The 23,457-nt window shown below is 47.0% G+C and overlaps 1 protein-coding gene across 1 annotated transcript in view; it reads left to right on the top strand.

Annotated features, from left to right (window-relative positions):
* LOC123481472 (chymotrypsin-like elastase family member 2B) overlaps window positions 1-23,123 on the top strand; it is a 34,523-nt gene extending 11,400 nt beyond the window's left edge. The window contains exons 2-7 of the mRNA XM_045205758.1: window positions 18,979-19,030; window positions 19,213-19,297; window positions 19,581-19,682; window positions 19,882-20,009; window positions 22,559-22,604; window positions 22,991-23,123. Of these exons, the coding sequence (XP_045061693.1) occupies window positions 18,979-19,030; window positions 19,213-19,297; window positions 19,581-19,682; window positions 19,882-20,009; window positions 22,559-22,604; window positions 22,991-23,123 (546 nt within the window). The remainder of the gene's footprint in view (window positions 1-18,978; window positions 19,031-19,212; window positions 19,298-19,580; window positions 19,683-19,881; window positions 20,010-22,558; window positions 22,605-22,990) is intronic.
* Window positions 23,124-23,457: the final 334 nt, after the last annotated feature.

Raw genomic sequence — 23,457 nt, 5'->3', positions numbered from 1 at the left:
GTGCAAGAGGTTGGCAGATATGGCCGCCAGTTTAAGGGGGCCACTGGTTACGAAGGGGATGGAAAGTGTGGAGGCACGGCGAGAGGTACTGGGGGGTGTTTCCAGTCCGGTCCGGCCCGTTCCTGATCCCCGTGTAGGGCCAGGGGTGTGTGTCCCCAGTGCGGTTCTGTCTGTCCCTGCTCAACGCACCAAGCCTACGGGGTGCGTCGCCAGCCCAGCTCGGCCTGTTCCTGCGCCCCGCACCAAGTCTGTGGTGCGTTTTGCCAGCCCAGCCCGGCCTGTCCCTGCTCCACGCACCAAGGATACGGTGTGCGTCGACAGCCCAGCCCGGCCTGTCCCTGCTCCACGCACCAAGGATACGGTGTGCGTCGACAGCCCTGCCCGGCCTGTTCCTGCTCCACGCACCAAGGATACGGTGTGCGTCGACAGCCCTGCCCGGCCTGTTCCTGCTCCACGCACCAAGGATACGGTGTGCGTCGACAGCCTGCCCGGCCTGTTCCGGGCACTCGCACCAGGGATACGGTGCGCGTCGCCAGCCCGACCCGGCCTGTTCCGGCCACTCGCACCAGGGATACGGTGCACGTCGCCAGCCCGGCCCGGCCTGTTCCGGCCACTCGCACCAGGGATACGGTGCGCGTCGCCAGCCCGACCCGGCCTGTTCATGCCACTCGCACCAGGGATACGGTGCGCGTCGCCAGCCCGGCCCGGCCTGTTCCTGCCACTCGCACCAAGCCAGGGGGGCGAGTCGTCAGCCTGGTAAGGCCCATTCCTGTTCCACGCACCAAGCCAGGGGCGCGTGTCGTCAGTCCGGCTCCGGCCAGCGGGGCTAGACAGGACCGGGGGTACTTTGGGGGGTTGGAGTGGGGATCAGGGCCGGAGCCGGAGCCGCCGCCGAGGAGGTGTGCCCACCCAGCCCTCCCTTGTGTAGCCCTTGTTGAGGCGCGGTCGCGGTCCGCGCCTTTAGGGGGGGGGTACTGTAACGCCCTGGCTCCGGGACTCTGAATATTGAGCCAGGGTTGTTCATTCTTTTGCGTGTATTTCTATGTGTTTGGTCAAGTGACTCCCAATCGGAGGTAACGAGTGTCAGCTGTCGGCTCGTTATCTCTGATTGGGAGCCATATTTAATCTGTTTGTTTTCCGTTGGGGGTTGTGGGTTTTGTTCTATGTTCAGTCGGTGTACTGAGGACGTTACGGATCGTGTTTTTCGTTATTTCAACATTAAAGTCATCATGTTCACTCCCAACGCTGCGCTTTGGTCCTACTTTATTGGCGATCGTGACACACAGGTGATGTGTTTACAGCCTAAATTACAGAGACCAGATTGGGTGAGTACGGATCAGTTAGACGATATTTTTCTCAATGCCTCTAATTATCCTTTCCTCAGCTGCTATCATCCTGCTTGTCCAGTATTTGGGTCAGGGTTGATCCCCTGTCACAGCCACAGACACATACTGTGTGGTTAACAGTTTTCACTGGGCTAGGTTTCCATTCATTCTGTCTAGTTTCCTGGAGTTATTGAGAGAGAAATGCATCTCCACAATATAACGTCCTTCAGACGGTTCTGGAATATTATGAATCTGCTGTTCTGCAGTTACTAGTGTCTGAAGATGATGATGATGATGTCTCCCATTTTTACCATGCTTATCTCTACGGTATGTTACACTTATACATTCTCCTTTGGGAGAAGACCTCCATCCTTGGGCTGAGTCCCAAATGGCACCCTATTCCCTATATAGTGCACTACTTTTGTCAGAGCCCTATGGGCCTTGGTCAAAAGTAATGCACTATTTAATAGCACCTCTTATAGCAAAATACTGTGGAACAACACGCCTTTTTGCTAATTTGGCTCACCTTGTCAGACTAACACTTTTGAACTCGTCGTAACCTCTTGGTAAGAACAGCACATCTGTAATTATCGCAACCCTTAGAAAAATATGAAAAGTCCAACTATCCTGTGTAGTCTACAAGTGCAGCACGTTACCTCTGTGTCCTCCTGATGAGTTACCTACTACTGCCATCTGCAGGTTGTTACAGGAACATTTCACTGGTCTTACAAACTGTTACTTCTGCTTTCTGACCATGTAATACTGTATAACTCTAAACAATGCTTTGGACCTTGATAACAATAGAGAGTTCTAACAAAGAGCTGTTAAAATCAAACCCATTTACATTCAAAACATGTTCAATAGTTATTTACATCCATGTATAAGCTCACAACACTAGTGTCAGGGTACTGTTGGTCCAACCCAGAACAGCACACAGTAAAAACATGAACCCAGAGGAACACAGCCACATGAGTCACTAGCTCTGATGAGGTCAGGGCAGACGGCTGCACATTGGGCCTTCCCCGGTTGCAGGTACCATAAAACAAAAAACAAAAAAACTCTGTTTGAGCTCCGGTCTCATAAATAATATCTAAATGATTAATCGTCGAAATGTCCGGGCCGACAAATCAGGACTCAATGCTAGGACCCCTAGCAAGTAAGCTAGGTTTAAAATATATATACCCTCTCAAAGTGACTTCTTTCTGAAGGAGATTTAATGAGACTGTTGCTCTGGGACTTCTCTTATTGAGAGATGGTTTTACAGCCACTCATCCATATACTGTGGACCAGTCAGAGACCCATAAAGAGAAATACAGTCTCAACAGCTTACTGTTTTGACCTCAGGCTAAACTGTAATTGAAAACTTTTATGTTCTGTCTGCAAACCGTATAAGGTACACTTTTTGGGTCTAACAATTTTTACAACAAAGCAGTTGGTGAAGCAGTGTTATAGGAACAATGGAACAACACTAATGCATTTTGAGACAGTGCCACCTTCTGGAACGGCATAGACAACATGGACCAGTTCTAGACCATACAGTAACCCAACACTGACTTCTATCACAGACTTGTAGTAGGCAGGGGTATAGATTGCCTATGATGATGTACTGTATGGAGTGCGTGGATGGTTACTATACCTTAGTATGCTAGGTTAGTGTTGTGTGAGGAGTTTGGAGAGTAAGGATGGTAGTGTGTTGACCATGAGGATAGTGATGTGTGGTATATGGAGAGTAAAGGCGTCAGCATACATAGGTTCGGTTTGCTCCTAGCAGAACTCGGCTAGGCGAAGCGATCGTCATACTCCCTAAAGACGTTCGCTTGAAAAAACTGGGGGAAAAAGCAACAATATTACTGTTGTTTGTCCCTCTTGAGCCACCGTAACAGCAACGTAGCCAAAAACATTTCCTCAAAATAGTCAGAAATAATCTAAGATAAATCAAGAAATCTGTCATTAATTTTATTTTTGCAAAGGAGGTCTTGGTCGCACAATTTTACATCTAGCTAAGATGTTTGGTGCATTATTTCTCAAGTGAATTTTGTTTTTAACAACAAACAATTCATATTCCCACTCCTACTAGGAGTAGTACTGGGGCGTATTCAAACACGTTTCTTAAACGGAATGAAACGGGGATGGACCTACCTGAGTTTTCCAATAGAAACTCTCGTTTGGACTAATAATTACACCCCTGTTGACCAATCACAGACGAAGGGGCGTAGACTTCGGCTACCAAACTTCGACTTGCCTCAAGAAAAAATGTGCACAAACAGCCGAATAAAACCTTGCCGAAGACCAAAATGAACACCAAAAAATTTGCATAATATACAGTGCATTCGGAAAGTATTCAGACACCTTGACTTTATCCACATTTTGTTACGTTACAGCATTATTCTAAAATGGATTAAATCGGTTTTTTCCCTCATTAATCTACACACAATACTCCATAATGACAAAGAAAAAACAGGTTTAGAAATGTTTGCAAATTTATATAAAAAAAAAGAAAAGAAATATCACATTTATATAAGTATTCAGACCCTTTACTCAGTACTTTGTTGAAGCACCTTTGGCAATGATTACAGCCTCGATTCTTCTTGGGTATGACGCTACAAGCTTGGCACACCTGTATTTGGGGAGTTTCTCCCATTCTTCTCTGCAAATCCTCTCAAGCTCTGTCAGGTTGGATGGGGAGCATCGCTGCACAGCTATTTTCAGGTCTCTCCAGAGATGTTCGATCAGGTTTAAGTCTCGATCCTGACTAGTCTCCATGCCGCTGAAAAACATCCCCACAGCATGATGCTGCCACTACAATGTTTACTGTAGGGATGGTGCCAGCTTTCCTCCAGACGTGATGCTTGGCATTCAGGCCAAGAGTTCAATCTTGGTTTCATCAGACCAGAGAATCTTGTTTCTCATGGTCTGAGAGTCCTTATGGTGCCTTTTGGCAAACTCCAAGCGGGCTGTCATGTGCCTTTTACTGAGGAGTGGCTTCCGTCTGGCCAATCTACCATAAAGGCCTGATTGGTGGAGTGCTGCATAGATGGTTGTTCTTCTGGAAGGTTCTCCCATCTCCACAGAGGAACTCCGGAGGTCTTTCAGAGTAACTATCAGGTTCTTGGTCACCTCCCTGACCAAGGCCCTTCTCCCACCGATTGCTCAGTTTGGCCTGGTGGCCAGCTTTAGGAAGAGTCTTGGCGGTTCCAAACTTCTTCCATTTAAGAATGATGGAGACCAATGTTCTTGGGGACCTTCATTGCTGCAGACATTTTTTGGTACCCTTCCCCAGATCTGTGCCTCGACGCAATCCTGTCTCGGAGCTCTACAGACAATTCCTTCAACCTCATGGCTTGGTTTTTGCTCTAACATGCATTGTCAACTGTGGGACCTTATATAGACAGGTGTGTGCCTTTCCAAATCATGTCCAATCAATTGAATTTACCATAGGTGGACTCCAATCAAGTTGTAGAAACATCTCAATGATGATCAATGGAAACAGGATGCACCTGAGCTGAATTTCAAGTCTCATAGCAAAGGGTCTGAATACTTATGTAAATAAGGTATTTCAGTTGTTTATATATATATATATATATATATATATTGTGTGATGTCACGAGAGGCTGTGTCCTGGAGGGACGTTACATCCCCCTGAGATGGCTGCAAACCCAGACAGCTATGGCTCCATCTGCTGGTATGGTCGGGAACTCCAACCCTCTATGGCCAATCTTCCCACGCAGCTGAAACCAATCAGGAACGGATGAGCTGAAGGTTTGTTGAAGGGAAGAGACAGTCTCCAAGCTGGGCTCTCTGGAGGACAAGAGTGCTGCACGTCCACTTCCATGAGGAATATAAGGATTTGGAGATACTTACCTTTGGGAAATACTCACCTTGGGATATATGCACCTGTGGAAATACGTGTGGGACATTTGGAAGGACGTTTTGCTGGGTTGGCCACTAGCTGCAACGTGGAATACAGTAAGACTGGGGAAAAGTTATTTGAGCGAGGGAGAGTTATGATTTTGGATGTGGAAGAGACATCCCTGAACTGTTAACCCTTAAAGAGCCACCAGAGAACAGAATTGTGTTATACTTTCGTTAGTTTCCCAAGACCTTTAATAAAATCCTTGTTTTGGTTGAACCTGGTCTCCTTGCACTACTTGAGCAATCCCGCTGAAAGCTGTGTAGCCTCTCGTGACATCACAGATGGTGGAGAATACGGGCACGCTCAAGCGTTAATAGTGCATGTCAGAGGAGGATACCGAAGGTTTGATCACCCAGTTTTCCAAGTTGGCCGTAGGCTCCCGCCCGACTGAAATGGAGGACATATTGAAAGCCCTTGTTGCTGGCCAGCACGCCCAGATGCAAGCAAACGTGGCTCTCTTGGAGGAGCAAAAGAAAGCCAACCTTCTGAAGGCAGAGGAATTGCAGTTGCAGAGACAGAGGGTTGTCCAAAATACCCGCCCAATAAAGGCAAGTGACTTTATATCTAAGATGGGAGCTACCGATGACATTGAGGCATACCTGCATGCATTTGAGGCCACGGCCACTAGGGAAGCCTGGCCCAAGCAACAGTGGGTTGGTCTGTTAGCCCCCTTTCTAACCGGGGAATCGCTGAATGCTGTCCGGGACCTGGGCCCTGACCAGGTTACTGACTATGATGCCCTGAAGTCTGAGATCCTCAGCAGATATGGACTCACAAAGTTTGGTATGGCCCAGCGCTTTCACGGCTGGACCTTCCAACCAGACCAACCTCCTCGGGCGCAGATGCATGAACTTGTCCGAATCGCAAGGAAATGGCTGGATCCGCAGAGGAATACAGCAGCGGCGGTGGTGGAGGCCGTTGTGGTGGATCGTTACCCTACGCGCCCTGCCTTATGAGGCAAAACGGTTCATCAGTCAACAGGCCTTGACCACGGCTGATCTGACCGTGGAAGCTGTGGAAAAGTACCAGGCCACAGCGGAGATGCTGAATGCTTCCCGAAAAGACCCCAGGAGGGCGGCCCCACCACAAATGGGAAGAACCCGTCCAAAGGACCCCAAGGTCTCGAACCCAGCCACGTCAGGACTTATCCCGGCTCCAGGGGGAGCCAGAAACCAGGCGGGTCCAAGAAGAGTACACCAGGAGGGGGAAACTTCGACAGTGTTACCGGGGTGGGGAGATGGGACATATCTCCTGGCAGTGTGGGAAACCAGCCGATGAACCTATGCCCACTGCGGAGTCCTCCAGCTCAGCACCCACACACCGTTTTGCCTCGCTCTTGGGAGTCGTAGATGGCGGCCCAGATCGACCCCCCACCTGCCCGGTAACTGTGAATCACCGTGATGTGGAGGCCTTACTGGATTCTGGTAGCCGGGCCACCCTGGTGCGTAAGGATTTGGTGGGCCCAACGTGTCTGACCCCGGGGAAAGTCCTCCCAGTTTCCTGTGTCCATGGGGACACCAGAGAATACCCCATTACTGAACTTACAATGACCAGCACACGGGGAACCATACACACGACGGCGGGGGTGGTTGATTCCCTCCCCGTCCCTGTCCTAATTGGACGAGACTGCCCAGCCTTTTACCCACTCTGGAGAGTGTCTCAGGAGAGGATAACCCGAGTACCTCGGAAACGGAGAGGCAAGACTCATCCTGGGAAGGCTCCGGTGCAATCCTCCGAGTTACTCACTCCCGCCCCGGGCTCTGATAGGGATGGCAGGTGCCCAGACCGACACAGAGACGGAGCTACAGAATCTGGACAAAGAACTGTCTGGTCTGAAGGGGACCGCTGAGAGGTATCGTTTGTTAAAGCAACAGTTAGACATGAAGACAGAAGAGTTAGATATCCTCCAGGCTAAACTCCAACAGAGCTCCTTCCATAAGCAACAGGAGGAGCTGGAGAGGCTGCGCAGGACCATCGAGGAGTGTGAGGAGACCCTGCGCAGTAGTAAGGAGGTCCAGAAGAAGGCAGAGGAGAAGTACAAGGTGTTGGAGAACAAGATGAAGAATGCGGAGGCAGAGAGAGAGAAGGAACTGAAAGCTGCTCAACAGAAGCTAAACTCTGCTAAAACCAAGGCTGATGCGTTCAGTAAGAAACTCAAGGAGAGACAACAGGAGGCTGAGTCCCTGGTCCTAGAGGTGGAGGAGTTGAAGAGAGAGCAGGCTGGCAAGCACCACGGCAATGCGGACGCCCTCTCCCGGCGTGATGCCTTCTTCGCTGCCTTTACCCCGACGAGGACGTCGGTCCCGAGGAGGGGGATGTGTGATGTCACGAGAGGCTGTGTCCTGGAGGGACGTTACATCCCCCTGAGATGGCTGCAAACCCAGACAGCTATGGCTCCATCTGCTGGTATGGTCGGGAACTCCAACCCTCTATGGCCAATCTTCCCACGCAGCTGAAACCAATCAGGAACGGATGAGCTGAAGGTTTGTTGAAGGGAAGAGACAGTCTCCAAGCTGGGCTCTCTGGAGGACAAGAGTGCTGCACGTCCACTTCCATGAGGAATATAAGGATTTGGAGATACTTACCTTTGGGAAATACTCACCTTGGGATATATGCACCTGTGGAAATACGTGTGGGACATTTGGAAGGACGTTTTGCTGGGTTGGCCACTAGCTGCAACGTGGAATACAGTAAGACTGGGGAAAAGTTATTTGAGCGAGGGAGAGTTATGATTTTGGATGTGGAAGAGACATCCCTGAACTGTTAACCCTTAAAGAGCCACCAGAGAACAGAATTGTGTTATACTTTCGTTAGTTTCCCAAGACCTTTAATAAAATCCTTGTTTTGGTTGAACCTGGTCTCCTTGCACTACTTGAGCAATCCCGCTGAAAGCTGTGTAGCCTCTCGTGACATCACAATATATATACATATACATTTGCAAAAAATAAATAAACTGTTTTCGCTTTGTCATTATGGGGTATTGTGTGTAGATTGATGAGGAAAATGTTTTATTTAATCAATTTTAGAATAAGGCTGTAACGTAAAAAAGGTGGAGAAATGGAAGGGGTCTGAATAATTTCCGAATGCACTGTATATGCGCAAACTGTTTAGACTGGGAAGTGGCAGGTAGCTTAGTGGTTAAAAGCGTTGTGCCAGTAACCGAAAGGTTGCTGGTTCTAATCCCCGAGCCGACTAGGTGAAAAATCTGTCGATGTGCCCTTGAGCAAGGCACTTAACCCTAATTGCTCCTGTAAGTCGCTCTGGATAAGAGTGTCTGAAAAATGACTGTAAATGTAAAAATGTAAGCATATGGTAAGCTTTAGGATTGTGGTGTGTTGACCATGTGGATAGTGGTGTGTAGGGTATGAGGATGAATAGTTATAGTGCTACGTAAGCCATGCTAGTGGAGTGTGCTGTTCACACCTATTCTCCTCGGCTCATTGAGTAGTGATTGATGCAGCTCATAACCCAACACGAAATATCTGCGTCTCGCCAGGAGAACATTGATTCACTTCAGCCAGATCATTCCCATCACAATACACAACATCACCCTAACAGGACAGAACTACACCATAACAATCTCTAATTAAACACCTCTAGGAACATCCACATGGATTTAAAGAGATTAACGGAACTACCCCTCTCCTCCCTCACTCCTCTACCATGACGAAACCCCAGTGGAATGTCTGTCTGCCCAGAGAGGTTGGTTCCATAGAGATTAAAAGAGTGATGGCTGTGGACAGAAGGTCCTATGTGAAACCTTCATCCCTGTCTGGAAGAGAGGGGCCAGACACATCCTGAACCAGGGGTCCTCACTGCTGGGAATCTACACCTGCTCTGACCAGTCACAAGCCTGACAACCACAACTTATAGTGTGATTACCTCAATTGTAGCCTATAAAATAAACATGCAACAGTAGGAGGAAAATATGGGTGATTTAAAATCCATTGGAACGATGAGCCATGGAGTCCATTATGTTTACCCAGGAAGAGATGCTCAGTTTCGAGTCTTGACATTGCATCAGCTATCAGAATGATAGGCTATGTGTATAAATGCACATAGTCTTTTCTGGCAATAATAAAACATGTCAACTCCACCAGGCCAACTCCCCTGGTTGGGGGCCTATGGGGCTGTCCTCTGGATAACCTTCCCTGTGTCCGAGGAGAATGTGGCAGGCTGTTTAGTGTAAAGACTATATCAGGGGACAACAGCCAATCGGCGACCAGCGTGCCTTCTTTTCATCAACACAGTTCTTGCATCACAACCAATCACATCTCCGAGTCCCTGTCTGACACGAGCGGTGCCGGCACTGGGAAGTCCAAACATCTGATCATGTCCACCCGGCACAGCCCACAGAGGTGAGGGGAGAAATCACTAGCACATGGGCCCTAACACACACACACACTGCTGTGTTTTGGAGAAATGGCATACTCCACACTCCTGACCCCTGACGCACAGAGCGGATTGCTCCTAAAGAATATAAATAAATCCGCGGGGGAAACATGAGATGGTATCAGGAGAGGTCCAGACCTTTTGTGGAGTAGTGGGAGAGAAAGGAAAGAGCCATACAGGAAGCAAGACAAAGTGTACAAATACAGTGCGTGCGTGAACTATGTGTGTACACTTTATACAGTAATGTTAAAAGGAAATTGTATGTGTGATTGATTTTGAACCTAGTGTGTGTAGGGGCATGTGTGTACCTGGCCCTATTCTGCACAGTTGGCTCTTTGTGTATCCCTCTAAACTTCAGGAGGCACCACCACTCAGCGTGCTCCAACTTTATGTCAACGCGTTTCTGACAACATTTACATAACGTTTACATAAAACTATAAATATACAGGTGTATTTACCTGCTGAGACAGGAGAACAGCCTTTTCCCATGTATGCTGTGAGAGCTTGCTCTGTGAAAACGGTCTTGGACACATCGGAGCAGTGATTCGTATGTTTTTTTAAGGTTCAGGTTTCAGGTTGACACGTTGGAACCACTGGCCATGTTACTGTCTGCAAGGTCAGCTAGCGTTTCAGACTTTTACTTAGCGGTTAACAAACTGTTTTCATTTCTCCTTGAACACACTTTTCTCCCCTGTCATTCCACAGTGGGTCGTAATTAGTAATTATTTGCACTCCAACTTTCCCACCTAAACGGACCTGTTTTACCAGGATGCTCTGCTCTCTCTGCAGTGAGTGTTGCTGCTGAAGCGTCGTGGTGACACTGTGCTAAAACGTTTAAATGAATCACCCTTGGAGCAGCAGTTTTCCTCAGCCTGACCTGGCTGGCTTCTCCCTTCCTGGTCTTAATGCTGTGGTATTAGCTCAGTTGAGACTGATTTACAGACTCTTCACAGCACAGTATATTAAAGCAGCGCAGCCTGCCAATTTGCAGGGGTGTTGCAGGTGTCACTGGGAGAGTGTGAGATGAGCTGGACCAGTTCAATGGCCCCATTATGAACCTAACACATGCAGAGAAGCACAAATATACTGCTGAAAAACTCTCTCTCTCTCTACAACTCAAACGCACCTGTTCTGTTCACTAACACCCAAACACAGAGGTTCACACGGCACGCTAACCGCTGCATACTGCTGCATAAGAGACTGTGAGAAACTGAAATAAGGCTCTTCTCACCTACTAAAGCACAGGATAAGACACGTTATGTACTTGTATATACAGAGAATCTTTCCACAAGTACACTGTTCGGCATATACACACACAGGCACGCTCGTACACACACACACACACACACACACACGCACACAAACAGATGGAGCAAATAAAGTTACAGCTGGAGTGTTAATATTGTTTAGTCAGCTGTCATTTAGCAAAGAACGATAATCAACCATTTTGTTTGAGGAGGAACTCTGTAAACATGTCTCAGACTTCCATGTTGCTTTTACAGTATTCCCAAAATATTTACAGTTAGCTTTGGCCGGAAGCATTGAATGGGACTGTGCTGAGCTGTACTGTGCAGTGAGGTTTCAAGACACTAGATTTGGCTAAACAAAACCGAATACACGGAGGTTATGTAAACGTTTGCTCTTCCTCTTGACCAGTACATGTCTATACAGTCAAAGACAGACAGAGAGAGAGTGCAGAAGAGTGATAAAGGTAAGGAGAGAAACAGAGAGGAAGGAGAGGTATGCTTTTGAACTGCTTTATTGTTATATCCACAGTCAATGACTTTTGTCCTCCATAGGCTGGAGAGAGCTGGAGTTTCAGAGTAAAGGGAAGGATGGATGGAGCAGATAACCTTGCTGCTCTGAGACTATAAAGTATGCAGCTTCTACATGTTGGGTATCTCGTGGTAAACATCCCACTCTGCTGTCCTGTAATCTGTGTGAGGAGGGTCAAATATTAACAGCGGGTCATCAGCCACCGGACCACAGAGTCTGTGAATCATATCAATCATGGTAGATCACACATCACCTCTCCAGCCCTGGTGTCACAATGTAGGACCAGCAAGGCCACACACTGACACACTGCTTAACATCCCCAACATTAACTACCAAATATCCCATATTTCTCCCCTGAGTGTGACATTTTTGTGGGGGGAAAAAATGTTAAATGCAGCAAAAATATTCATAGAACACATGTATCATGTTATGTATCTAATGTATTTCTCTTCATTGTCTCAGCCTGGTTTCCCCTATAATTTTCCTGCACTTGGCGTCTCATTCTCTCTCTCCCTTCCTCTCCCCTCTCCGTTTCAATCTCTCTTTCTCTCTCTCCCCACCCCGTCTCTCTCTTCTGTCTCTCTCTCTCTTCTGTCTCTCTCTCTCTTCTGTCTCCCTCTCTCTTCTGTCCTCTATATTATAGTTTCCCTTCAAAGAAGTCTCAGCAGCATTTCCCTCTCCTTCATTAATCTCAGCTAGGTTAGTCTTAAGTATTGAGCTCCATAATGTGACCTGACAGTCGATTGGACGATCATTAGCCATTAGAAAGTTACTACCGTTTAGACCTTATTACATTGATTTCCCATTGAAGTCTGATACCCTGAATCACAAATCTGCTAAGACCAATTTAATGTCACGATAACCAGGTGGCTGGGCGCCCGCAGAATAGGTTAATGTCAAAAACAGAGGGCATTTCATCATGACCATGTAAGGTTTTCTCCTATTGTTAATTCATAGCCATAATAAATCTCCCTTTTAGTCAGTGCAGAGTTTTTATAGCTTCAACTCAAAGTAATCTGTGATGAATATAGCCCCATGTAGCTCAGTTGGTAGAGCATGGAGCTTGCAACGCCAGGGTTGTGGGTTCGATTTCCATGGGGGGCCAGTATGAAAAATGTATGCACTCACTATGATGACTAAAAATGAATAGGTTAATTCATACTGTCTAGTTGTAGCATACAGTCACATGCGTTTGTTACTTGGCATTTATGTTATTAAATGTGGCAACACATTGAAAATAACCTACGGATTCAGTCTCATATATTTAGCTAAGACCCAGCGTCTTTACATACAAATGCAGGATCTTAATTTGATCACCTTGTTGCAGGAGAACTTTCCTGAAATGCAGGAAATGTCAACCTTGTAGTGTATTTGAAGTTTAAAAAGGCTTCTGAAATTTGTCATTTCCACTTTGAAATTTCAAACTTGATTTTCCCTTACGAAAAATGTATTAACCCCTACATTTCCTGTTGCTGCAGGATTATTTTCCTGCTGTATCAAACTGGCTCAGATTAAGATCCTACATCTGTGTCACCTACTGCATTCATGAAACATACAAACCCTGCTGTTAACTACACTTCTCACTCAACTTTTAGCAGAATCAAAAATCCCTTATTGTCAAAATCCCCACTAAGCCAAGTTTGTCTCGAACTTGCGTCTGCTTGTTTAGATTGTGTATGATTGGTTTGTGTATGAGGGCCATTACTCCTTCCCTCTCTCTTTCTCTTCCCCCAGTAGGTAGAGCTGACATGTCAGGGCCCGGGGCTGAACCCGGGTTTGATTTGCGAGTTAAAAGAGCAGAGATAATCACAGGGCCTCTGTCTTAAATGACCAAAGCACTTTGTGTTTATGGGCTCATGATGCAAGCCAGAGACACAGAACAAACCGTTTTTAATTTGTCCAGCAAGGTTTTAGTTAAGACTCCACAAAGCAGGGACCTGAGGTGCTGGGGACCGGGGGGACGACAAAGGGAAGTGAGGGAGAGAGGGAGAGAGAAGGGGAGAGAGGGGGGAAGGGGGAATAGCAATGAATCAAGCTGAAAAGTGTTGCCACTAGAGCCTCAAGGTGCCCAAATGGAGCCAATTATAAGTGAAAACACCCATTGCAGACCAGCCCAGTGGGGGGACATTAACGGGTAGGGTGGAGGGGTGATGTTTGCAGACACAAGGAGGGAGGGAGGAGGGAGAGAGACAATTGCTATCTTATAACGCAATTATCCTGTGTTTGTTTTAGCTCTGCTGATAGCTCTACAGGCAGTTTAGGGTACTCAGCAGGATTAGAAAATATTGTATCACATAATTTTACTCACTGTGACAAACTAAGCAGATTGCCAAACAGACAGTATAACATTTCTCCCAAAGCACAGTTCCAACGCGTGGCATTTCTTGGTCATTCCCTCTTTAACACACTTTAAATAGCTCATTACTAGGGTCAGTCGAGCACACTTGAGTTGGGATTTCCTGAAGTATTTCAGATCCACACATTGATAAACTCAAGCCAACATCTGTGCTTGTAATTAGAAATAATATGTCTAATGTTTGGCAACTGTAGTGTAGTGGGCTTTAAGGAAAGAGAAGCAGGGACTGGGGTGGGCCCAGGTTGCACAGAACCAAACCTGAGGGATCAGACTTTCCTCTCATTAGCCAGGAACAGGAGAGGGGAGAGAGACGGAGAGAAAGAGAGCGGGAAGAGGGGGGATAACATGTCAAAAATGGGATTCTAAACTGTTGGCAAACCTGAGGGGTGTGATTCACAGAGCCTCAACCAGACATAACACACTCTGACTGGAGCCGTCAAGACGGTGCTGCCTTACCCTGCTTTTCCATCCACACAGATCCACAGCCTGGTGGTGCTCATCAGAGATACTGTAGACATGCACAGATACAGACAGACAGACGGAGGAAGACGGGAAGGTGAAAAAGCTACAAATGAATCAATATTTTTCTATTCAAAAGACAGGATGGAAAGCTGCATGGGAAATGGGGCTGGTTTTGTTTATATCTGAAATATCTGCAGTAAGCTAGGGCATTCCTGAAGATGGGTGGCGATGGATGGATGTAAGGAGAAGATGTTTGTGGAAAAGTTTAATTCTACCACTTCATTACCTGATAGGGCGGCAGGTAGCCTAGCGGTTAGAAAGGCAAGCCAGTAGAGGGTTGCCAGTTCGAATCCAGGGTCCTACGGGAAGAAACCTGGCAGGAAGTGAGCTGGCAACTGGAGGGTTGCTGGTAACAAATCCTAGATGCCATTGCCTGCTATTGTGACCTTGAGCAAGGCACTTAACCCCCCCACAACAATAGCTCCCTGGGCACCCAGTGTAGCAGCTCCCCGCACCTCTCCAATACCTGTATATGTATGTATGTGTCTTTCAGCGGGATTGGGTTAAAAGCGGAAGTAAAATTTTGTCTGGACCTTGTGTGCAATTGACCAATAAAGTGATGTTAATCTTAATTGAGTCATCCATCATCTTGAAATCAATTCCATGTACATTAGCCTACAGTATACCTAAAACAGGACATGCTAATATCAAGGATTCAGTAAAAAACATAAATTCATGCCTAATATAGTCTATTATTCATGATAAGAAGATATGGGCCCAAATCCTGTAAAAACATGAATTCACCTTATACACATAACCATGGTAGTATTTGTGCTTGTTGCCAAATATAATTCACAATCCTTCTTAAATAAAAATGTGATGTATCACCCCTTTCCTCTCTGGGGCGAACGTCTGTTATTTTACGAACTAATTCATGAGTAGCTGGTTTATTCCCTATACCATTTCCTAGCCTCACATTAATGACAGATATCCTTCATGTAAATTACAGGAAACAGGTCAGCTGATATCCTTCATTTACATGACAGGAAACAGCACAACTGATATCCTTAATTTACATGACAGGAAACAGGACAGTTGATATCTTTAATTTACATGACAGGAAACAGGACCCCTGATATCCTTAATTTACATGACAGGAAACAGGACCCCTGATATCCTTCATTTAAATGACAGGAAACAGGTCAACTGATATCCTTCATTTAAATGACAGGAAACAGGACAACTGATATACTTCATTTAAATGACAGGAAACAGGACAACTGACATCCTTAATTTAAATGACAGGAAACAAGACAACTGATATCCTTAATTTAAATGACAGGAAACAGGTCATTCACCAGTTTAACTGACCAGTTAAATATTTTTTTATGGATCAAAGCTGCCCATTTGAAACTATTTCCCCTGCAGTCCCTGGGCTCCTACTGCAGATTCCTGTCATATCTGAAAACCTTAGCAGATATACCTGGCCAGTGGGCCTTACACTGTGAAGGTTGAAGGCAGATAATTTATCTTTGTCTTAAACTACGAGTGGACAGAGAGCCGACAAGCTACTGTGGCTGCCTGGCTGACTGTTTTTCTCCTTGGAAGTCTTGATTTACAAAGTATTTCTGAAGGTCACCCTAATGGAAAATAAAAAATGATTACTGAAGTTTATGGATGCGCTCAAGTTGTTTCAGCACACATATTTACTGGACGGGCAGGAATTGCTACTTTTCTGATGAAAGTCAGATGGAACCCTTGAGCATATAAGGATGGACAGCCATGTCACACACACAGACTACAGTACATCTATACCGTACATTAAAGTGCATATATACACACACAGAGAGAGAGAGAGAAGCAGAATACAGACATCATAAATCATAAGTCTGTTACATTTTACCCACATGCTATACCTGAAACAAATACATTATAAATAAAAATGTCTTATATCATTGCCATGCTATGCAAACATATTGCAAGTCTGCTCCATAAATCAGTACACAAAATGTGGAGAAATATTATAACACAGAGAGAAAACAAACAGAGCCTTTTAGCTGTTCAGGCAAATATGGATTCGCTGTGCTTCTTTAAAGGGGAAATTTACGGATGTGTGCTGTTTCCTCTAGAGAACGCTGCTAATTCCCCTAAGGAGGAAAATATACTGTCTGGGAGAGGCGTAAAGAATTGGCTCCAGATTCACCGGGAGCACGGCCCCGACTTAGACGTACTCCACTTTATTTATTAAAGAAAGAAAAAGTTGTTACAGGACTGTTTCTCTTGAACGCAGCCCAAGTGTATCCAGTTCTGCGGTCACAGGAAGAAAATGTATTTCTCAGTCCACTGCATACTAACACAGCTGACAACACTAAGTCCCCCTCTCAATCACTCTTTCTTTCTCCCTCTCCCTCCCCTCCCCTCTCTCTTTACGTCTCTCTCTCTACTTCTCTCTCCTGTTCTCTGTCCCTCACACACACTCTGTCTCTCTTTTACAAGGGCTTTCAACTGCTCCCTCTCTCTTTTGTGGGGAACAGTTTGTACTGTTCAGGCTGCTGGTATGGATATGGTCAAGTACTGTACAGTACTCAGTAGATACAGTATATGCCGGTTACAGTATGCAGGTTACAGTATGCAGGTCACAGTATGCAGGTTACCAACGTTTTTGGTAAATGGTGGAAACTTCTTTATATGAGTTTGTCCCCCCACCCCCCTCCCACACACACACATCCCTTTTCCCTGTCAACATTTCCAGAGGGACGTAATACCTCCAGTACAGTACAGGTTAGTGCAAGGTGAGCATTAAGGGAACAGGAGGTTCTTCCCAGCTAATATCGGCAGCAGGATATGGTAAGAGCTCAACAGATGGCCTGGGCTAGTCACAGACAGACAGACAGACAGGACTATTAGAGCACAGTGTCTGGGGCTGGGCCTGACAATGACAGACAGACAGACAGACAGACAGACAGACAGACAGACAGACAGACAGACAGACAGACAGACAGACAGACAGACAGGCAGGCAGGCAGGCAGGCAGGCAGGCAGGCAGGCAGGCAGGCAGGCAGGCAGGCAGGCAGGCAGGCAGGCAGGCAGGCAGGCAGGCAGGCAGGCAGGCAGGCAGGCAGGCAGGCAGGCAGGCAGGCAGGCAGGCAGGCAGGCAGGCAGGCGAGGCAGGCAGGCAGGCAGGCAGGCAGGCAGGCAGGCAGGCAGGCAGGCAGGCAGGCAGGCAGGCAGGCAGGCAGGCAGGCAGGCAGGCAGGCAGGCAGGCAGGCAGGCAGGCAGGCAGGCAGGCAGGCAGGCAGGCAGGCAGGCAGGCAGGCAGGCAGGCAGGCAGGAGGCAGGCAGGCAGGCAGGCAGGCAGGCAGGGCAGGCAGGCAGGCAGGCAGGCAGGCAGGCAGGCAGGCAGGCAGGCAGGCAGGCAGGCAGGCAGGCAGGCAGGCAGGCAGGCAGGCAGGCAGGCAGGCAGGCAGGCAGGCAGGCAGGCAGGCAGGCAGGCAGGCAGGCAGGCAGGCAGGCAGGCAGGCAGGCAGGGCAGGCAGGCAGGCAGGCAGGCAGGCAGGCAGGCAGGCAGGCAGGCAGGCAGGCAGGCAGGCAGGCAGGCAGGCAGGCAGGCAGGCAGGCAGGCAGGCAGGCAGGCAGGCAGGCAGGCAGGCAGGCAGGCAGGCAGGCAGGCAGGCAGGCAGGCAGGCAGGCAGGCAGGCAGGCAGGCAGGCAGGCAGGCAGGCAGGCAGGCAGGCAGGCAGGCAGGCAGGGCAGGCAGGCAGGCAGGCAGGCAGGCAGGCAGGCAGGCAGGCAGGCAGGCAGGCAGGCAGGCAGGCAGGCAGGCAGGCAGGCAGGCAGGCAGGCAGGCAGGCAGGCAGGCAGGCAGGCAGGCAGGCAGGCAGGCAGGCAGGCAGGCAGGCAGGCAGGCAGGCAGGCAGGGCAGGCAGGCAGGCAGGCAGGCAGGCAGGCAGGCAGGCAGGCAGGCAGGCAGGCAGGCAGGCAGGCAGGCAGGCAGGCAGGCAGGCAGGCAGGCAGGCAGGCAGGCAGGCAGGCAGGCAGGCAGGCAGGCAGGCAGGCAGGCAGGCAGGCAGGCAGGCAGGCAGGCAGGCAGGCAGGCAGGCAGGCAGGCAGGCAGGCAGGCAGGCAGGCAGGCAGGCAGGCAGGCAGGCAGGCAGGCAGGCAGGCAGGCAGGCAGGCAGGCAGGCAGGGCAGGCAGGCAGGCAGGCAGGCAGGCAGGCAGGCAGGCAGGCAGGCAGGCAGGCAGGCAGGCAGGCAGGCAGGCAGGCAGGCAGGCAGGCAGGCAGGCAGGCAGGCAGGCAGGCAGGCAGGCAGGCAGGCAGGCAGGCAGGCAGGCAGGCAGGCAGGCAGGCAGGCAGGCAGGCAGGCAGGCAGGCAGGCAGGCAGGCAGGCAGGCAGGCAGGCAGGCAGGCAGGCAGGCAGGCAGGCAGGCAGGCAGGCAGGCAGGCAGGCAGGCAGGCAGGCAGGCAGGCAGGCAGACAGACAGGCAGACAGACAGGCAGACAGACAGACAGACAGACAGACAGACAGACAGACAGACAGACAGACAGACAGACAGACAGACAGACAGACAGACAGACAGACAGACAGACAGACAGACAGACAGACAGACAGACAGACAGACAGACAGACAGACAGGACTATTAGAGCACAGTGTTTGGGGCTGGGCCTGACAATGACAGACAGACAGACAGACAGACAGACAGACAGGACTATTAGAGCACAGTGCTGGGGTCAGAGCTCCACATTACTGACAGACTGCCACCATACTGGACAGACTCTCCTTCCTACTGCTGCTGGCAGCATACGGTGAGACACCTGCCTCGGAGCACTAAGGACAGCACAATGCTAATACAAACATATCATCATGACTTCTGGCATGGCAATTTAAGACTGGTTGTGTCACTGGAGGACAAATGAGCTCACACGGTCACAAAAACATCTGTGTGCAAATCTATTATGCTACTAAGCGTGCACAGTATGTTTTCCAGCATATGGGTGTGGTACTCCCACCTACGAGCCCACCACCAACAGGATTGTGAATGGAGAGGATGCCCGCACACATAGCTGGCAATAACTGATTACTTCCCTGTATAAGTCCATTCCTTTATTTAACTAGGCAAGTCATTTAAGAACAAATTCTTATTTACAATGACGGCTTACACCGGCCAAACCCGGACGACGCTGGGCCAATTGTGCGCCACCCTATGGGACTCCCAATCACGGCCAGTTGTGATACAGCCTGGAATCGAACCAGGGGGTCTGTAGTGACGCCTCAAGCACTGAGATGCAGTGCCTTAGACCACTGCGCCACTCATGTTGGTCATGAACTGTTTTTATTGTCTGTGCATCTGCATCCTCAGATTTCAATGCCAATGAAGCATGGCAGCCGTTGGCATCACACCTGTGGGGGCACTCTGATTGGCTCTTGCTGGGTCCTGACTGCTAGACACTGCATATGGTGAGAACCACTGCCAGTATGGGGTCCAGAGTGTGAGGTATTACTAGAGAATGTGAGTAGGAAGAGGTCCTTGAGGTCACGAATGTGAAGCAGAATATTGGGAAAGTATAGCGTACTGTGAGTCTGAGTATGCAGATACAGTATCATTCAAGGTAACTTGATGTTTCTCTGTGATGTTTGGTATATCCTCCCCATGCATGCCTGGAGATGTGTACCGTGTGGTGATGGGAGAACATGACCAGAGCGTACAGGAGGGAATTGAGCAGATCAGAGACGTGCTGCGCATCCTGGTTCACCCTGACTGGGACATTGACATGGTCACCGCTGGTGAATATCCATCTGATAGACCTAAAATATGCCAAAGACACAGCAACAAACCTTGTATAAAATATGTGGAATTTGTACCTGTGAAACAACGTCAGATCTTCAAAGTTATATGTCCACTATCAGAAAAAAAACAAGGCTGTCTCCTACTGGAAAGTGTATCTATCTACAGCTATTCATTTGGTCTCCCATCCAGGGTTTTAACCAAGCCCAGCTTTAATATTTGCCACTGACTACTACCAATGTGCTATTTTGAGAATGTTTATTGAGAGATCTCTTAAAGGGAAACTTCACAATTTTTCTACTTCATATTCATAATCTCCAGCACCACCCCAACATGTGTGAAAATGGCACGTTTCTATGTTTAATAGTAAAAAAGATAGAGAAAGATAAGTGTTTCCACTGATATTATCAACCAATTAGTAGGCAATTAGTAGGCAATGCCTACTCACAATTGGTCAAAATCACATGATGCACACCGATGATGTCATTGGAAACACTTTTCTTCCTCTATATTTTTTACTACAAAACATAGAAACACACCATTTTCACATATGTTGATGTTGGGGTGTTGCTGGAGATGATGAATACGAAGTTCAAAAATGTTGAAGTTTCCCCTTTAATAACTAAATAGATTCACTGTTGCTATTGAAGTCATTACCAAGTGGTTTAACAGAGCAAATCAAATGTAACCATACTTTATAAGTCATATATCATCAATGGTACTATTTAGGCCTATAGCATTTGCAAAGTCATCAACAGCTATTGTTTCAAATTCAACCCAGGGTTCAACTAAAAATAGACAATACATATAGGCCATCTCAACCAAAAATCAAAGTTAAAGAATAGGAGCACTTTAAAGTGCATTTAAAGTTAGATTAGATTTAGTCCTATTCAATAATTTAGATTTTTGTGAATTTAACATATAAATGTATAAATTTGTAGACAAACTGAATATTGAATTGTGTTTGGTTGCCAACGCAACCAAATATCAACATTTGAAGGAGAAGTATCTTCTGCTTGGAATAGTTCCATCTGTGCCACTGACTTAGTGTTTGTCTACAAATTAATAATTGATATGTTGGATTCACGTCTCCAACTAAACCAAAAATAAAAGTTAAAGAATAGGATTAAGCCAGTGACTCAGATTAAACTATCCAAGCATTAGATATCCGTTCAATGTTGATATTTGGTTGAATTGTCAACCAAACACAATTCAAGAATACTTTTGTAATACAGTAAATAGCCTAAACTAATGTAACAGTATTTATTCAACGTTAATTATGAGTAACACATCCATGGCAACATTTTGAGGTTAGCCTACTGTCACTATAAATGTCTTCTTATGTAATCATAGAAAGCATGCCTGTTCAAGATAGCATGAAAAGGTCGCAGGTCTGTGGAGATCTTCATAATTGCTATAATAATCTGTGCAGAATCTTGAACAGCAGTCATTACACTATGTACTTTTAATCTAATCTCAACTGCAATCCAGGTCATTTGGTTGTGCTATTAGATGAAGCACAGTGATAACACATTAAATTGTTGTAGAAATACAACATATCTGACATTGTATTCCCATTTGAACTTGGTTGTGCTTTTAAATGGTTGAAAGCGCAGTGATAACACTAAACCAAAAATCTAAACCAAACTAAACCAAAAATCAGACATTGTTGGAATTTGGTTGTGCTTTTTGAAAGCATAGTGATACCACATTGGGAATTCAACAAACTTCTGTCTCTCTTTTTGAGTGGGTGAATAAAGGTTGAAATCTCATTCTCATTGATCAATGTCTTAACCAAATATTACCCAGTGTGATGGCATTTGCAATGCAAGGATTGTGGGTTTGATTCCTGCTGGGGCCACCCATATGAAAAATATGTATGCACTACTGTAAGTCACTTTGGATAAAAGTGTCTGCTAAATGGCATATATTATTTGTGTGGCTATGTGGAGTCTGTGGGCTTGTGGCATGTGAAGTTTCATTTCAGGCTCACTAATTGCCCCTGTTGATGTTAAGCCACTCAACAGTTTTAAAGGGATGGTGCAAGATTTTAGCAACTAAGCCCTTTTTCTACTTACCCAGAGTCAGATTAATGGATTCAAATTGTATGTCTCTGCGTGCAGTTTGAAGAATTCTAGCTGTACCTGTAGACTTCCAGTCATTGCGCTGACGTTAGTTAGCAATGGCTCATAAAGCTTGTTTTGTAATATTTGTAAACAATGTAAATGCAAACACCGTATATCCTAAAAACTTTAATTTCGATATCATGGATGGTCCTTGCATCCATAGCTCTGTCTATGAATTTCAGAGTGGTTACATTTCTCCAGGCACATCCCTCAGCTTTTTACAAAAACAGAGGCAGGGTGTCCACTTTGTTATTATTTCAATTAAGGATTCTAGCTTTAAGATGTATGGACTGTAGACATACACAATATAAGTCTGTTAGTGAATATGATATGTAGACATACTGTATAGTAGCTAATCCTGTTATGTAGTGTTTATGTACCAGTGTATAGTGTGTAACTGTACCCTCCGTGTTCTGTTCCAGCCCATGGTCCCATGACTGATAAGCTGCAGCAGGCCTGCTACTCTTGGTGGGGAACAGTGTGTGTGTAGCCAGAGTGACTGGTGGGGCATGGTGGTGAAGAACACCATGATCTGTGCTAGATGGGGTGAATTGTCAGGATGAGTGAGTGAGGCAACAAAATATCTTGAGATCATATTCTTATGAATATACAGTATCACATTCACCATAACCTGTATGTCATAACTAATGTTCATAAAACAAGTTATCTCTCTCTCTCTCTCTCTCTCTCTCTCTCTCTCTCTCTCTCTCTCTCTCTCTCCCCCGTCTCTCTCTCTCCCCCTCCTCCCTCATTTTCTCCCTCTCTTTCAGGGGGACTCTGGGGGTCCTCTGAACTGTAAGGGTACTGATGGTAAGTGGTACGTCCATGGCATGACCAGCTTCCGTGTCCTCTAGTGTCTGCAACGAGGTGAAGAAACCAACCGTCTTCACCCACATCTCAGGAGGTATAGCAGACTTTAGTGCCTACATCTGTGGTGAGGAGCATTGTGGAGGGGGAAAAGATAATGTGAACCTGGTGGTCACATGATGGGGATATTGCTGCATTAGGCTTTCAGATATCAAGTAGGCCTAGTATAAATTGTTTAGTGTAGTCTATCAGGAAACCTTACGATATAAATCATTCATCAGTAGGTTTATTGGAGATCAGCACATATTCACATTCCATGAACATTTACAATCACATGCTTTTAATGTGAATGTTTAAAGAAACCGTACCTGTCAGCGTTACCTTTGTCTGAGTGAGTTCTGTTAGCGTTTTTCTTGGTCCACGGCTTCATTCCTCATCTCCTGCGTGATTTGAGATAAACGAGTGGCCGTCCATACGGAGCACCTTGGAGGGAGCGTTGCTGATCAATCACTGC

This window comes from Coregonus clupeaformis, chromosome 20 (assembly GCF_020615455.1).
Source record: "Coregonus clupeaformis isolate EN_2021a chromosome 20, ASM2061545v1, whole genome shotgun sequence".
In the NCBI taxonomy this organism is placed as follows: Eukaryota; Metazoa; Chordata; class Actinopteri; order Salmoniformes; family Salmonidae; genus Coregonus; species Coregonus clupeaformis.
Note: the sequence above shows the minus strand (reverse complement) of the source record. Positions and strands in the feature narration are given on the sequence as shown.